Raw genomic sequence first — 17,337 nt, 5'->3', positions numbered from 1 at the left:
GATAATTTTCATACTAGTAATTTGACTAAATAACTACAGTAAATAATTAAAACGTATACAAAGTAAATTATTATTACTACTGTAATTTAAAACAAAGAATTTCCAAAAAAAGAAATTACATTTCAAAAACAAGAGAGAACGCTATAGTCGAGTTCCCCGACTATCTGATACCCGTTACTCAGCTAGTGGAAGTGCGAAGGAGAGTCTTTAACACTGACAGTTTTTGGAGGCTTGTAGGCGTTAAAGTGGGCGTGGCAAAAAGTTTTTTGGCAAATCGATAGAAATTTACAAGTCTAATACAACAATGAAAAAATATCAAAACATTTTTCAAAAGTGTGGGCGTGGCAGTTTTGGGCGGTTTGTGGGCGTTAGAGTGGGCGTGGCAAAAAGTTTTTTGGCAAATCGATAGAAATTTACAAGACTAATACAAAAATGAAAAAATATCAAAACCTTTGTCAAAAGTGTGGGCGTGGCAGTTTTGGGCAGTTTGTGGGCGTTAGAGTGGGCGTGGCAACATGATTCGACAAACTTGCGCTGCGTCTATGTCCCAGGAGTCTGTATGCTTAATCTCAACTTTCTAGTTTTTTTAGTTCCTGAGAACTCGACGTTCATACGGACAGACGGACAGACAGACGGACGGACAGACGGACATGGCCAGATCGACTCGGCTACTGATCCTGATCAAGAATATATATACTTTATATGGTCGGAAACGCTTCCTTCTGCCTGTTACATACTTTTCAACGAATCTAGTATATCCTTTTACTCTACGAGTAACGGGTATAATAAATATTTCATACAAATAATTCATATTAAAAAATTAATATTTATAAAATAAATAAAAATATGGAATCTGTTTATTGCAAAATTGATTTCTTGAAGCACGAAGTGCGGACATAAGCACCGAAGATTCATTGTCTTCATATATTTTTCACACGTCGCACGCTGAATACTCTAATGACAATTATTCTAATATAAAATCATCTTTTAAAATTATTATGCAATTTTTTGTACATAGATTGTGCTATTATTATTTCTGTGTTGAATTTGAATAATTGTTATGTTAAGGCAATGCAAGACTAGAGTTTTTAAGTGGTGTCAATTTAAAAAAAAATAATATAGATTTAAAGTCTAAGAACTTCTAAGATGTAGGGCATATTTTGTCATTTTTACAATGCATGTGCATACGTGTGCACCAATACAGTGGTCAGCTGTCGCTGTATGCGTACAAGAGAGCTGGTGGCTCTAGAGCTCTCCGCTCTCTGGCTTTTGAACAAAATTTCGAGAGAGCTAGTGGAAATGCGAAGAAGAAATTTCAACGCTGACAGTTGTTGGCGGTTTGTGGGCGTTAGAGCGGGCGTGGCAAAAGGTTTTTTTTGCAAATCAATAGAAATTTTCAAGACTAATTAAAAAATGAAAAAATATCAAAACATTTTTCAAAAGTGTGGGCGTGGCAGCATTGGTCGGTTTTTGGGCGTTAAAGTGGGCGTGGCAAAAAGACTTTTGGCTAATCGATAGAAATTTACAAGACTAATACAAAATTAAAAAATATCAAAACATTTCTTAAAAATGTGGGAGTGGCAGCGTTGGGCGTTAAAGAGGGCGTGGCAAAATGTTTTTTGGCAAATCGATAGAAATTTACAAGACTAATACAAAAATGAAAAAATATCAAAACCTTTGTCAAAAGTGTGGGCGTGGCAGTTTTGGGCGGTTTGTGGGCGTTAGAGTGGGCGTGGCAACATGAATCGACAAACTTGCGCTGCTTCTATGTCTCTGGAGTCTGTATGCTTAATCTCAACTTTCTAGTTTTTTTAGTTCCTGAGAACTCGACGTTCATACGGACAGACGGACAGACAGACGGACGGACAGACGGACATGGCCAGATCGACTCGGCTACTGATCCTGATCAAGAATATATATACTTTATATGGTCGGAAACGCTTCCTTCTGCCTGTTACATACTTTTCAACGAATCTAGTATATCCTTTTACTCTACGAGTAACGGGTATAATAAATATTTCATACAAATAATTCATATTAAAAAATTAATATTTATAAAATAAATAAAAATATGGAATCTGTTTATTGCAAAATTGATTTCTTGAAGCACGAAGTGCGGACATAAGCACCGAAGATTCATTGTCTTCATATATTTTTCACACGTCGCACGCTGAATACTCTAATGACAATTATTCTAATATAAAATCATCTTTTAAAATTATTATGCAATTTTTTGTACATAGATTGTGCTATTATTATTTCTGTGTTGAATTTGAATAATTGTTATGTTAAGGCAATGCAAGACTAGAGTTTTTAAGTGGTGTCAATTTAAAAAAAAATAATATAGATTTAAAGTCTAAGAACTTCTAAGATGTAGGGCATATTTTGTCATTTTTACAATGCATGTGCATACGTGTGCACCAATACAGTGGTCAGCTGTCGCTGTATGCGTACAAGAGAGCTGGTGGCTCTAGAGCTCTCCGCTCTCTGACTTTTGAACAAAATTTCGAGAGAGCTAGTGGAAATGCGAAGAAGAAATTTCAACGCTGACAGTTGTTGGCGGTTTGTGGGCGTTAGAGCGGGCGTGGCAAAAGGTTTTTTTTGCAAATCAATAGAAATTTTCAAGACTAATTAAAAAATGAAAAAATATCAAAACATTTTTCAAAAGTGTGGGCGTGGCAGCATTGGTCGGTTTTTGGGCGTTAAAGTGGGCGTGGCAAAAAGACTTTTGGCAAATCGATAGAAATTTACAAGACTAATACAAAATTAAAAAATATCAAAACATTTCTTAAAAATGTGGGAGTGGCAGCGTTGGGCGTTAAAGAGGGCGTGGCAAAATGTTTTTTGGCAAATCGATAGAAATTTACAAGACTAATACAAAAATTAAAAAATATCAAAACATTTTTAAAAAATGTGGGCGTGGCAGTTTTGGGCGGTTTGTGGGCGTTAGAGTGGGCGTGGCAACATGAATCGACAAACTTGCGCTGCTTCTATGTCTCTGGAGTCTGTATGCTTAATCTGAACTTTCTAGCTTTTGTAGTTCCTGAGATCTCGACGTTCATACGGACGGACAGACGGACATGGCCAGATCGTCTCGGCAATTGATCCTGATCAAGAATATATATACTTTATATGGTCGGACACGCTTCCTTCTGTCTGTTACATACTTTTCAACGAATCTAGTATACCCGTTCAGAGTAACGGGTATAAAAATCGTTGCCATTTTGTGGCAATGTGGGATATTTCACGGGTTTCGGGAAGTTCCTGTGGGATAGACAAAACGCTTACAAATGTGGGAAAAACCCACACAATGTCGGATTTTAAATCGTTTGCAACCCCTGGGCAAACATCACAACAGTATTTTAGATTTGGTTCCTTAGCTAGTCCCTAAACGTAGTCAGCACGCTTATAAATTTGGAGTTTGCGTGGGAAGCAGTTTGGAGGCGCAGTTTGTGCAAGTTAACACGACCAAGTTGGAACAGTCTTTATTTTTAACCTTATTCGTGGTGAAGTGGATAGTCCCGACTTGGTTAGTCGGCTAAACTTCACTGTTCCAAGCAGATTTACTAGAAAATACGTACCTCTAATCTTAAATCAATGTAGATCTATCTATGAGTTGCATGATCCCTACAGAGAATTATGTTCTGACTATAATAGATTCTATCCTATTATCTCTAATTCTGACTATGCCGTTCTTAAAGCGATCAATACTAACGTATTTAATAAATTCTTAGATCTTACTACTAGTATACATATATTTCCTCGTCCTTTATTGTCTTCTATATCGCGTCTATTTTCCCGCGATTCGAGCCGTACGATACACGGCAGCGCCCCTCGGTCGGTTGGGCAGGAGGTGTGGCCGTGGGACTCGCGCGTAAAAAAAAAAAAGTCAGAGGGGAAAATCCGGAAAACCGTCGCCAGGGTAACCGTTTTCATAACACCCCACAAGGTAATAACCACAACAACTCCCAAGGTGCTTTCCAGAGAAACCAAAACAATAATGCGCCGGGAACTAGTAAACAAGCTAAAGGATCTCAATTTTTTAAAAACCAAGGAAATAAAGGCCAAACTCAAAAGAACAATGAATTAAATAATCCTCGAAAAGGCTATACGCAAAACCTTGGCCCTGAACCAATGGACGTCGATCCCACATCACGTTCTAATTTCAGGGGCGAGCAGACAGCTCGCAGGCGTCAATGGTTGAACCGTACATAATTCGTACGATAGCGGGCGGGAAATTAGGTTACTGTTGGATTCAGGAGCCTCCAAAAATTACATAAAACCTCTATCACAATTAAAACAGTTCAAACCGGTGGAAACACCATTTGAAGTCACGTCAATTCATGGTCATACAAAAATAGAACAAAAGTGTCTAATCCATCTATTCAATGCTAAGTCATACTTCTTCATGTTAAACAACCTGAACGGATATGACGGAATTGTCGTACTGTATGTGCTAAAAAGGTTCTCATGGGGAGCTAAACATCGGTTTCAGTTCGGTGACCGTAAAGGTTTACAAATCGGATTCCGCCAAGGAGGATCCGAAAGGCGGTAGCGGAGAGATCGCGGAGATTGCCTCTGAGATCGAGGCATCGGAAGCCGAGGACGGCTACTCGACCGATGCCTCAATTCTCCGCAGCCTAGCAAACATGGGATCAATGACGGACCAAGACACATCGGACGAGGAGGGAGCCGATACTACCATATTGTAATGAACTGTTTTCTTAGTTTCTGCTCGATACGAATTGCAACGACTAGCTCAGAGAGTTTGTTTGTTCGTCCCACCAAATTTATGATCTGTGTGATTGCGCGACCAAGAAGAAGACAGAGTTTCAGATTTAAGCCACCTTTATTCAGTGACACTTGCTGAAGAGAATCTAGGGACCCTCGCCGTCAGATGCGCGTCGTTGCTCCTTCGCCGTCCTTCCTTCGTCGTCCTGCGTCGCTTTCGATGGGGGATCCTTACGGCTCGCCTGGGGCTTAGGATGTTATGATGACAGGGTGTATTGTCCGTGAGACAAGCTAGTGCTCCTCCCCGAACCACCTTTGCTGACCACTGACTCCACCGTCCCTTCCTGCGTATGCCAGGCACTCATCACCCTTGCCGAAGGATCAACTGCGGGCTCGACTGGGGCTTAGGACGTTATGAGGCAAGGTGTATCGTCCGTGAGATAAGCTAATTAGCCTCATGGAAGCGCCCGTAAATGGCGCACTAGAGCACCAACCAAAAATATTCTCAGACAAGCTTAAAGATAGGAATAGAATAAATGAGGGTGGACCCTTAATAGTATACAAGCAAATACCACACAACTCAGCTATCTCTTGTAATGAACCGCTAGACTTGGTAAAGTCCATACCAATTTTTGATGGCAAACAAGATGAGTATGTGGCATGGCGAACCGCAGCAGTTAACGCCTACGAAATCTACAAACCCTATTTGGGTAGTTCTAGAACCTATCAGGCCGTAGGAATCATACGTCACAAGGTAATAGGTCCCGCGGAAGTAATGCTCACTTCACATAATACAGTACTACATTTCTATGCTATCATAGCTAGAATGGACTTCGCATATGCAGAAATATCTCCAATCGAGGTAACCCAGCAGCAAATGGTTACTATGCGTCAGGGAGAACTTCCCCTAATGACCTTTTATGATGAGATTGAGAAAAAGCTAACTCTTATTATTAGTAAGACTTTGTGGTCTTATGACACAAATACTGCCGCTATCTTAAATAATAGATCTCGGCGGGACGCTTTGAACGCTTTTGTGACCGGGTCAAAAAAATCAGTCCGACATGTAGTTCTCTCAGCTGCGTCCAAAGATTTGCCATCAGCATTGGCCGTGGCTCAACGGGTAGAGTCTTGCAACGAACGAGCCTTGTTCTTTGCAAGCTTTAATAAAACTTTAGAAGAAAAATCTTACAATCAGGAAAACCGTCGCCAGGGTAACCGTTTTCATAACACCCCATAAGGTAATAACCACAACAACTCCCAAGGTGCTTTCCAGAGAAAACAAAACAATAATGCGCCGGGAACTAGTAAACAACCTAAAGGATCTCAATTTTTTAAAAACCAAGGAAATAAAGGCCAAACTCAAAAGAACAATGAATTAAATAATCCTCGAAAAGGCTATACGCAAAACCTTGGCCCTGAACCAATGGACGTCGATCCCACATCACGTTCTAATTTCAGGGGCGAGCAGACAGCTCGCAGGCGTCAATGGTTGAACCATACGACTCAAGAGCAGTCCAAAAACCAGGAGTATAGGGTAAAATCATCCTACGGAACAACAGAAATCGAGGCAGATAACACGTCCGATTTCGAACCATGTAATTTTTTAGGGGAACGTCCCTGCTCCCGTACATAATTCGTACGATAGCGGGGCGGGAAATTAGGTTACTGTTGGATACAGGAGCCTCCAAAAAATTACATAAAACCTCTATCACAATTAAAACACTTCAAACCGGTGGAAACACCATTTGAAGTCACGTCAATTCATGGTCATACAAAAATAGAACAAAAGTGTCTAATCCATCTATTCAATGCTAAGTCATACTTCTTCATGTTAAACAACCTGAACGGATATGACGGAATTGTCGTACTGTATGTGCTAAAAAGGTTCTCATGGGGAGCTAAACGTCGGTTTCAGTTCGGTGACCGTAAAGGTTTACAAATCGGATTCCGCCAAGGAGGATCCGAAAGGCGGTAGCGGAGAGATCGCGGAGATTGCCTCTGAGATCGAGGCATCGGAAGCCGAGGACGGCTACTCGACCGATGCCTCAATTCTCCGCAGCCTAGCAAACATGGGTTCAATGAAGGACCAAGACACATCGGACGAGGAGGGAGCCGATACTACCATATTGTAATGAACTGTTTTCTTAGTTTCTGCTCGATACGAATTGCAACGACTAGCTCAGAGAGTTTGTTTGTTCGTCCCACCAAATTTATGATCTGTGTGATTGCGCGACCAAGAAGAAGACAGAGTTTCAGATTTAAGCCACCTTTATTCAGTGACACTTGCTGAAGAGAATCTAGGGACCCTCGCCGTCAGATGCGCGTCGTTGCTCCTTCGCCGTCCTTCCTTCGTCGTCCTGCGTCGCTTTCGATGGGGGATCCTTACGGCTCGCCTGGGGCTTAGGATGTTATGATGACAGGGTGTATCGTCCGTGAGACAAGCTAGTGCTCCTCCCCGAACCACCTTTGCTGACCACTGACTCCACCGTCCCTTCCTGGGTATGCCAGGCACTCGTCACCCTTGCCGAAGGATCACCTGCGGACTCGACCGGGGCTTAGGACGTTATGGGGCAAGGTGTATCGTCCGTGAGATAAGCTAGCGCTCCTCCCCGAACCACCTTTGCGACCACTGACTCCACCGTCCCTTTCTGACCACGCTAGGTCCTGGTGTTCGCTTGTCCTTCGCTGGTCCTTGCTTGCGGAGATCCTCTTTGGATGCTCGCGTCGACGCACTTGCACTTTCGCCTGTTCGCTTCACTGTATAGCTCTCCACGCACTTCTCGTTGACTGTCTACCCGTGTGGCGTACTTTCTCGCTGACTATCCGTGTACTCCGCGTACTTTTCCCGATCGACTGTGTGGCTCTATGGCTCTCCGCGCACTTCTCATTGACTGTCCGGCTGCGGGAATCCCGTTATTTCCCTTATTGCACACGGCTCGCTCGGGTACAAGGTCCAGAACACGTCCCGTTGGTTCACGTTGCGTCCTCTTTGTGCTTGTCCAAAGTCCGCACCGTTAGCGTTCGACCTTTGTGCCCTTGTCTGGCTTGAGTCCAAGGTCCAGCGCGGTACTGTTATTTCACGGTGCGTCCTCTTTTTGCTTGTTCAACGTCCATTCCGTTACCGTACGACCTCTGCGCCCTTGGCCGGTTCGAGTCCAAGGTCCAGCGCGGTACCGTTATTTCACGGTCTCTCCGCTTTGCCGGGGTCCAAGGTCCATTATTTCCCGTTTGACCTGACCGCCCTGGGCTCCTCTCGCATTCCAGTCGTCTTCCCTGTTGCTATGCCGATCTCCTGCACCCGGATTTGTGGGGAGTTTTAAGACTCCTCACAGTATGTATGAATTCTGCAGGCTTCCCTTTGGTTTAAAAAATGTCCCAAGTATTTTCCAACGGGCCATAGATGACGTTCTGAGAGAACACATACGTAAAACTTGCTATGTCTAGGTCGATGACGTAATCATTCCCTAATCATTCAATTCCTCAAACAATGGAGAGTCATGTAAATGATATAAACACGGTTCTAAAAACTTTGTGCGATGCAGGCATGAGAGTGTCTGTAGAAAAATCTAAGTTCTTTCAAGAGAACGTAGAATATTTGGGATTCATAGTGTCCCGAGGAGGAATTAAAACTTCACTTGAAAAGGTTAAGGCTATACAAGCATTTCAACCTCCATTCACATTGTTAAGTCTCAGGTCATTTCTGGGATTGGCCAGTTATTACAGATATTTCATAAAAAAGGTTTGCTAGCATCGCAAGACCTCCTACAAATAATCTAAAAAAAACAACGGAAAAATTGGTGCAAACCACTCAAAGCAAGTCAAACTAGAACTGACCAACAAGCTTCGAAAATCATTCAAAAAATTATGAAACATTCTGGAGTCTGAGGATGTCATGTTGGCATACCCAAATTTCACTCAGACATTTGACTTGACCACTGACGCCTCTGGAAGCGGCTTTGGGGCTTAGGGGTTGTTCGATCACCATGATTTCTCGCACGTTACGCGGAATGGCATCAATGGCATCAAATGAACGAGAACGAGAAATAGTATGGGCACTTCAAAAGAAACTATTTATACGGCGTAAATAAGTTAAAAATCTTCACCGACCATCAACCACTTACCGGTTCTATGTCAGAGTAAAATCCGAATCCCAGGCTCAAAAGGTGGAAAGCGTTTGTTGATGAACATAACGAAAAAGTGTTCTAGAAGCCGGGAAAAGAAAACCATGCAGCCGACGCCTTGTCGCAGAAAAACGTAAATGCATTAAATAACGATACACACTCTGAAATCGCTAATATCCACAGCGAGGAGTCTACACTGTAGAGTCAACATAAAAACCTGTAAACTGTTTCAAGAACCAAATAGTGAACGAACAGGCGGATTTCCCTTCTATAAAGTCAATCATTCTTTTTAAATCAAAAACGCGTTTCATTGTGCGATTTACAGACCGTACAACATTGCTTCACTCACTAAAAGATTTAGTAAGAATAGAACAAAGGGAAATTATGACCACGGAACACAGTAGAACCCATAGAGCAGGACAGGAAAACGTAAAACAGGTCCTTCGTGACTACTTTTTCCCCAAAATGGGCCAACTAGCGGCAGAAATCACCGCAAATTGCCGAACGTGTTCCAAAGCAAAATACAATCGCACTTAGTGCAACAAATCATAGCTGGGGACAGCTAACTGACTCGGTAAACGGACAGATAGAAATAAACGACAAAATACAATTGCCATTAAACACACTGACCTCATCCATGAATTCTATTTTAAAATCGGACAACTTGGACACAGAACATTTGTACGAAACGATTTTGGCAAAAAACCGTATTTTAATTCAAGTACTTGAAAACTTAATACTTGCAATCACGTAACGTAATAATAATAATACTCCAATAATACTAAATGACGTCGATGTAACGGAGATTGAAGGTAAACATCCCACAAACAGCGTATCAGATATTTTAGAAGTAGCTAGCACAAAAACTTTTCAAAATCGAGACCTATTGTATTTTTTAATTAAATTTCCGAAGCCTTTGTTAACCTGTAGATAAGATAAGATAAAAATAAGAATATTTCCCGTAAAACATGAAAGTAAAATCTTAGATTTCGAGGACGGTAGCACGTTCGCGGATTGCGGGGCGGAAACCTTCGCCTGGTATCGTATACCGACAAAATTAAAATGAACGGCACCCTCTACGTCAACAATATCGGATCATCAAAGATGAAAGCTGCAGTTTCAGCCATGGTTCAAGTAAACGTTCTGAGGCATCTAGAGCGTCTTAGTCTGTCATCGATTCACGGGATGAGCATTAAAAATCTGCAGCACATCAACCACCTTCAATACCGATTGCTACCAGGCAACACCTGGATCTTTTCCACAGCCTCAATAACCCTGGTCATCATCCTTCTTATTTACCGTCTGAAAGCCAAACGTCAACAACCATCTAAGACCATAGAATCCGGGACTACTTCATCTTAAGACAGGGAGGAGTTAACACGAGCAAGTCAAAGGCGTGCAACGACCCGTCGAAATGCCATCCATGACCGGATGCGCTAACAACAACAACGACGGCACTGAGCTAGCCCAGTAACGCATTTCGCTTTAGCGAAAGCGATGTGCAAGGGCCAGCGCACTATGGGGAATTCGACCTTTTTTTGGCATAAATTAATATCTCGTAAACTATTTAAGATACGATGATAATTTTTTGTCTATTTATATACACACCTTTACAATCAATTTGGCAAAGTGGGCGTGTCGGCGCCCCCCAAACAACCCGCACATCGGCCCCCCGCCTCCCTATTTTTAGGATTTTTTTTTCTACACAATATATTCTTCAGTATTTATTTCAACGTTGAAAAATAAGCCATTTTTATTTTTCATTTTTATTCGTCATAATTCCAGAGCCGTTTCAGCGGTAGTTTTTATATGATGTTAAACGAGCCTTGCCTTCCGTCCATGGCGGGTATTATACAGCATTTTATTTAATTTATTTATGTTTTTTTATTTTTTATTTATGCAACAAATTGTTATAAAACCATAAGTAACCTTGATAAATTTCAAGAAGTCTGTCGTCGATATGCCCAAAAATGCGTGCGCCACGCTTCTAGGAGGGCCGCGTTGCCAATTGAGAGGTTGCTACCTTGAAATTTAATTTTCGCGAAAAGTCGCAAAAATTCGCAAATGAAACCTATATGTTCTAAATAGGGAATTAATCACTCTACAACATGGACTAACACACTTACTAAACAAATTTCAAAAATTTTTTAAAACTCTATTCAAAGTTGAAATTTTATTTTGAAAGTTGGACGAGAACATCACTTGCTAAATATACAAATTGTTGGGTTTACACGCACAAAATAAGCAACATATTAGTAGAAACACATAGTACACATCTCAAGAATGAGTATTAATTTAAAATTTGATGGTTTGATGGCCTTGTGGTTGATAGATATGAATTTTAGTAAACACTAACAAAAGAAGCTCTCCGATGGCTCGTGCTTTATGTTATCAACAGCTGACTTTACAGCTGTTAATTTTAACATTGGACTGTTAATTTTACATTTGCGTTACATAATTAAAATCTATGATCAATTCTTAATCTATTAAAAAAAAATTTTCAAAATTTGCAAAACTTTAAAAAATACATTTATGCCAAAAAAACAGGTCAAATTCCCCATAGTGCAGCGTAATGTGAGGCGGGCATGTGCGCGCTGAGTGATCGTCGAAGGCATGAAGCTCCAGACGGCACGAGGCGCTGACTAGGCGCTCTGCTGGGACCGCTGCCTCCAACCGAAGACTTGGCGGCCAGAATAAATTTAATTTCTATTTAGTTCGTAATTGACCAGAATAAGGAAACAGTTGGCTCTAAAAAACAATTTAACAACAATTTAATTTGCATACCAACATAAAATCAAACCGCACTATGCACAACACACAATAGAGAGACTAAACAAACACAAAGACAAACAAAAAACAAGAAAGAGAGCGTATAGTCGAGTCCCCGACTATCTGATACCCGTTATTCAGCTAGTGTAGTGCGAAGGAGGGTGTAGAGCGTTAGGGTAGGCGTGGCAAAAAGGGGTTTGGCAAATCGCTAGAAATTTACAATACTAATAAAGTAATGAACAAATATGAAAACATTTTACGAAACGGAGGTTTGTGCGCATGCGCTACTTGTTTGTCTCTGGAGTCTGCATGCTTTATCTCTACTTTCTAGCTTTTAAAGTTCCTGGGATCGACTGATCAAGAATATTTATACATTATATGGTCGGAAACGCTTCCTTCTGCCAGTTACATACTTTTCAATGAATCTGGTATACCCTTTTACTCTACGAGTAACGGGTATAACAAGCTATAACTCACATCATGAATATGGAGAAAAAAAATTAAGAGAATCGAGAAGCTTAAGGTTGACTACACTAAAATCATGTAAAAATACATGGGTTTGGTGCACATGATTAAAGTAAGTTATTAAGGCCAATATTTATTTTTAGTTTCAGCAAAATGTACAAATAACACTACGAGTATAATGAACGACATTATGAAGATTGGGCCACGAGTTCAAAAAGATATTTTAGACATTATTATTAAATGGAGAAAATGTGAATTTGTGGTTTCGGCGGACACTAAAAATAAGAAATAAACCACAGTCGTTTACGAAACTGAATCTGCACCATATTTGGTTACCAGAGTTTTGGTAGATATTTGACTAAATATTGCAGAAAAATATAAGATAAGATATAAGAAAATAATATAAAAATATGGGGGTCGGAAGGTCCCCACAGGGCCGCGCATAGGACAATATGGCCCATATCTGTCCGAATGTTTCTTTATCGACTCAGATAATGTTTTCGTGGCTTTCGGAATCTTTTAGGATCGAGGTATTTTTCGCGAAGGCAAGTAGTTCGCCTGGCTTCTACCTAGAGGCATCTTCTAGCGATGCCAGAACCGGAGGGCCTAGGTAGTTTATTCTTGCCCTTGTTAAGGCCGGACATTTGCAAATGAGATGCTCCAAGGTTTCGATTGCCTCGAATTCATCGCATTTCCGGCATTTGGCGTTGTCGGTAATGCCCAATTTGACTGCGTGTGCCCCAGCTAAACAGTGACCTGTAAGAACTCCCACTAACAGTCTGCAGTCGTTGCAGTAGTGACTGAGTTTTGCGTTGCGCTCTTTGCACATGATTTTTGAAATTTTGCAGGTGGTGGAAGATCTTCTCCATCTGCTTTTGGCTCGTGTGTCGGCCTGTCTTTCCAGTTCGCTTTGGAGCGTTCTAAGGGAGACAGGAACGTTTTCTGATCTTTCATTCGCCAGTCCAACGCCTTCCTTTGCAAGTTCGTCTGCCGTCTCATTACCATCGATGCCCTGGTGGCTGGGAAGCCAGTAGATCCTCACTGACGTGGTCGTGCTAAGGATATCTAGTGCCTCCCTGCTTGCCAGTACACTTTTGGAACTGACCGCTGACGATTGCATGGATCTTATCGCCGCTTGACTGTCTACGAACGAGTTGACCGCTTCATGTGGTCAATGCTCTGCGCAAGCTCTGCCGCTTTCCCTACGGCGAATACTTCCGCCTGGAATATGCTGCATTGGCTTGGTAGCTTATACGACCTTGTAGTGTCATATTCCCTGATGCAACTAGGCGTTGTGCAGCCTTTCCTGCAATCATGTGCGCGTGGATGTCTAGGGGATCAACTCCAACTGTAGTTTTGAGTGCTTTCGTGGGGGTTGACCTCAGCGCTCCTGTTATGCAGAGCAGTGCCTGCCGCTGGGTTCTCTCCATGAGCTTGTTGTATGTCTTCTTTTCCATAGCCTGCCACCACACTAAGGCTCCATACATCAGAGTTGGACGCACCACCATCATTTCTGATGTATATGTCCAGCAGCTTTTCTAGCGTCTTGAGTAGGAATGAGGTGAGACTAATCAGCCTGTAATCCTTGGGGCTCATATGGCTGCACTTTCCTCCTTTTGGCAGGAAGACAATCCTAGAGGTCCTCCATTGGATAGGGATATAGCCCGTGCTTAGGCGAGCTGTGAATATAGCGTGTAGCGTGATCACTTCTTTGGTCACCTGTAGCATGGCTGGAAATATTCCATCTAGTCCCGGTGCTTTTATTCCCGCAAAGGAGTCTATAGCCCATTGGATTCTTCTAGAGGATATTAGATCTGTTGGGAGATGCTCTTCTCCAGTTACGAGGTCCTGGTGCTTGTTGGCATCGGATATCTCGGTACATCCTTGGAAGTGAGCATGCATTAGTGCTGTTAGGGCCTCTTCGCTGCCATCAGTCCACTGTCCGTCCTGACTCTGTATGGTTGGCTGCTTCAATAGCAGCTTCCAGAGTCTAGCCGTTTCTGGGGCCGTCTTGATATTGGAGCAGAAGTTTCTCCACGAGCTTCTTTGTGCCCTGCGTATTTCCTTCTTGTAATCCCTGAGTAGGATCTTGTATTCCCCATGAATTATATCATTATTCGCGTCTTTGGCGATTTTTAAAAATTCTCGGAGGTTATTGCGTAGAAGCGACTCATTACCGTTCCACCAGGGTGGTCTGGTCCTGGCATGCTGCGCGTTGCGCATCTAATAATTCTCTGGAGAGGGTCTCTAGGGACTTATCTATGTCTTCAGCGGATTTTGTGTTCCTGTGGTTTCTGAAAGAGGTTGGTTTGGGAGAGTGGTCGAATTCGTATAGGAATTGTATGTACTTATGATCTGAGAAAGATGGTCTCTCAAGGACTCTCCATTCTGAAACCATAGTACTTTGTCCCCTTACGAGTGTTAGGTCTAGCACGTTCGAGGAGGTGGGACCTACAAAGGTATGCTTCTCCCCCACGTTAGCTATGCATAGGTTAGTTAATAGTAAAAGGTTTAAGAGTGACTCACCTCTGTCGTTGATGTCGGTGCCCCCCCACACGCAGTGATGCGCGTTGGCGTCTGTACCCACGATCAGTTGCTGGTCGTTCGGGCTGGCTTCCACCATGCTCCTGAGTTCCTTCGGTGGGGCCGTCCTATCATGTGCCATGTAGCAGGAAGCTACCAGAAGACGCATCCTCTCGCCTTCCAGAATCACAACAGTCAGGTCATCCGTGCTGTAGTGAGACATAAGATTAGCATGCAGGCCCTTCCATAGAAGTACGGCGGTTCTGTTTCTGCTTACCGATGGTGTATAGAACAGGTTGTAATTAGAGGACTTTAATCCGGCGACGGCATTGCCCGAGGTAATCCATGGCTCTTGGACCAAAGCTATGTCGACGGACCCTTGCTCCAGGGCAAAAAGGAGTTCCGCCGACGCAATCTTGCTTTTATGAAAATTGAGCTGCAGCACCCTCAGTGGCATTGGTACTGGGCTCATCTCCATTCGACGGGTTGACTGTCAACTTCAGGTCACCTCGTCCAGCGGAAGTCCCCGGGCGGCTTCCGCGATGGTTTCCAGACGTAGGTCCTTCTCCACCTCGCCTGCCTTCAGGGTGTGAGCATCCTTATCCCCGGGATGGCGTTTTTTGAGGCGCAGGTACACGCTCCCCATGCCCCACGCCATCTTCCCGTACCTCGGATAGAGAATGTCCTCCGCCTCTTTATTTATCTGGAGGACTGCACTTTGGTCCCCCTCCTTGGGTGATGGGTTCGCAAGGTGCAGAACCTTCCAGTCCGCGGTTGGTATATCCGGATACTGTCGCTGCAGCAGTTTCAGCGCCCGGTCCCCTTGGATTGCGATGGGAAAGAAGACCTTCGCCTTAGGAATGGACGGGATTAGCTCCCTGTCCACCACCTCCAGCTGGGCCCCCTCCCACAACGCCTCCAGTTGGCAGACCGTTTGCGTCAGCCACTTTCTCGTCGGGTCATCCATGCACTTCAGGATTTTGACCCTGTTCAGCCACCCGGCACCATCAAATGTGTGCATGGGGGCCTCAGGAGCTTCCTCCATCCGTGCAAACAATGACTCAACGAGTCGCGCATGCACCAACTTCCACCGCGGCTCGGTCATATTGCCGGCTTCATCGCTTCTGTCAATGATTGCCACGATCAAGTATCGTTTGGTCGCCTCACTGACTTTTAGCCTCTTTTCGGGCATCTTCGCTTTCTAGGGGGGAGGGCCTGCCTCTTTCGGCCCGCGTCTCCGCTTGCTCCCCGGTGCGTCCTTATTGGCGCTCTCGGTTGAGCGTTGCCGCTTGTTGGCAAGCGACTCCTCCACCTTGTTTGCGAATCGGCCCGTTGATGCCATGTTGGGGAGGTTAGCGAAGTGCAGCCTGCCCTCTGCGACCCTTTGCTCGGCCCAGGTTAACTTTGCCTTCTCCTGTAGTGATAGGGCGGCTTTTCCCTTGAGCCGGCTCAGGATGCGAAGGGCGGCTTTGTATTGCGCCTTAGCCTTAGCTGATTCGGTAGAAGAATCTAAATATATTCGTGAAAATTAAAACCAAAATTGAAGGCAATCCATATATTCTTTCAGTAAAATAGCTAAAAGAGTTGTTATTAAGAAACAAAAGGAATCTCAATTCAATCGCCTTCATCGTTGTCGTTGCATTATGCCCATCCATGAGAATTGCTGCAATTTTTCTCGAAGCTAAAATAAATAAAATCGTTTAAATTCGCTAACATAAAAATCGTCTTTCATTTGCAAAAAAAGCAAATACAAATTATTATTGGCTCAACAGCGTGTTTGAGACCATACATCAGCAATTGAAAAAAAGTGCTCAGTAAATTCTACAAAAGCATAAAAATAAATGCCATAAGAGCATACCTAAATAAAGAAGTGCAAAGGACAAATTTTAACACTGACAGTTTTGGGCGTAAGAGTGGGCGTTAAAATTAGTTTTTTGGCAAATCGATAGAAATTTACTAGAGTAACAAAAAAATCAAAACTTTTTTAAAAGCGTGGCTGTTTTGGGCTGTTCGTGGGCGTAGCAAAAAGATTTTTTGCAAATCGATTAAAAATTCGCAATACTATAAAATGAAAAAATGTTAAATATATTTTAAATTGGGACGGTTTGTGAGTGTTAGAGCGGGCGGGGAAACATAAATCGATAAACTTGCGTTGCGTCTATGTCTCTGGAGTCTGCATGCTTAATATCAACATTCTAGCTTTTATATTTCTTGAGATCCAGATGTTCATACGGACGGACAGAAGGACATGGCCAGTTCGACTCGGCTATTTGACTACCAGAGTTCTGGAAAATATTGCAGAAAAATATAAGAATAATACTATGAGTAAAATAATTATGAAGGACTTCTATATGGATGACCTGATGACTGGAGCTTATTCGGTAGAAGAAATTAAAAACATTAATTTCACAGGAAATGAAATTTCCACTTATGGAAATTAATTCCCAACAATTTCAAAATAATAACTGTGGAGGACACAGGGAATAATGGGCTTCTCAATATTATCGAAAATGAATGTAATAAAACCGTAAGACTAAACTGAGAAACTCAATGATTTATTAAAATTTAACGTAATTGGTACTGTTTTGTGTTATCAACGCTATAAAAAATATATGATTCGTTAGGATGGTTAGCACAGTGGTTAACAGTGGTCAAAGTAAGATCAAATTTATTAAAAGACGAACGGATGACATTCGGAAATTAATTAACCAGTTGACAGACTGTG

At 42.6% G+C, this 17,337-nt stretch overlaps 2 protein-coding genes across 2 annotated transcripts; both read right to left on the bottom strand.

Moving 5' to 3' along the window:
* Positions 1–13,427: 13,427 nt before the first annotated feature.
* Positions 13,428–15,069, bottom strand: LOC122625503. The gene is made up of 4 exons (XM_043805597.1): positions 14,616–15,069; positions 14,438–14,570; positions 14,267–14,383; positions 13,428–14,166 (listed from the first exon to the last, which is right to left on the bottom strand). The coding sequence occupies exons 1-4, from the start codon at positions 15,067–15,069 to the stop codon at positions 13,428–13,430; spliced, it is 1,443 nt and encodes a 480-aa protein (XP_043661532.1).
* A 42-nt stretch (positions 15,070–15,111) lies between these two features.
* LOC122625501 lies at positions 15,112–15,804 on the bottom strand. The gene has a single exon (XM_043805595.1). The coding sequence runs from the start codon at positions 15,802–15,804 to the stop codon at positions 15,112–15,114; it is 693 nt and encodes a 230-aa protein (XP_043661530.1).
* Between the last annotated feature and the right edge of the window lie 1,533 nt (positions 15,805–17,337).

Source organism: Drosophila teissieri, unplaced genomic scaffold (assembly GCF_016746235.2).
Source record: "Drosophila teissieri strain GT53w unplaced genomic scaffold, Prin_Dtei_1.1 Segkk118_quiver_pilon_scaf, whole genome shotgun sequence".
Classification (NCBI taxonomy): Eukaryota; Metazoa; Arthropoda; class Insecta; order Diptera; family Drosophilidae; genus Drosophila; species Drosophila teissieri.
The sequence above is the reverse complement of the archived record's forward strand: the minus strand, read 5'-3'. Positions and strand labels throughout refer to the sequence as shown.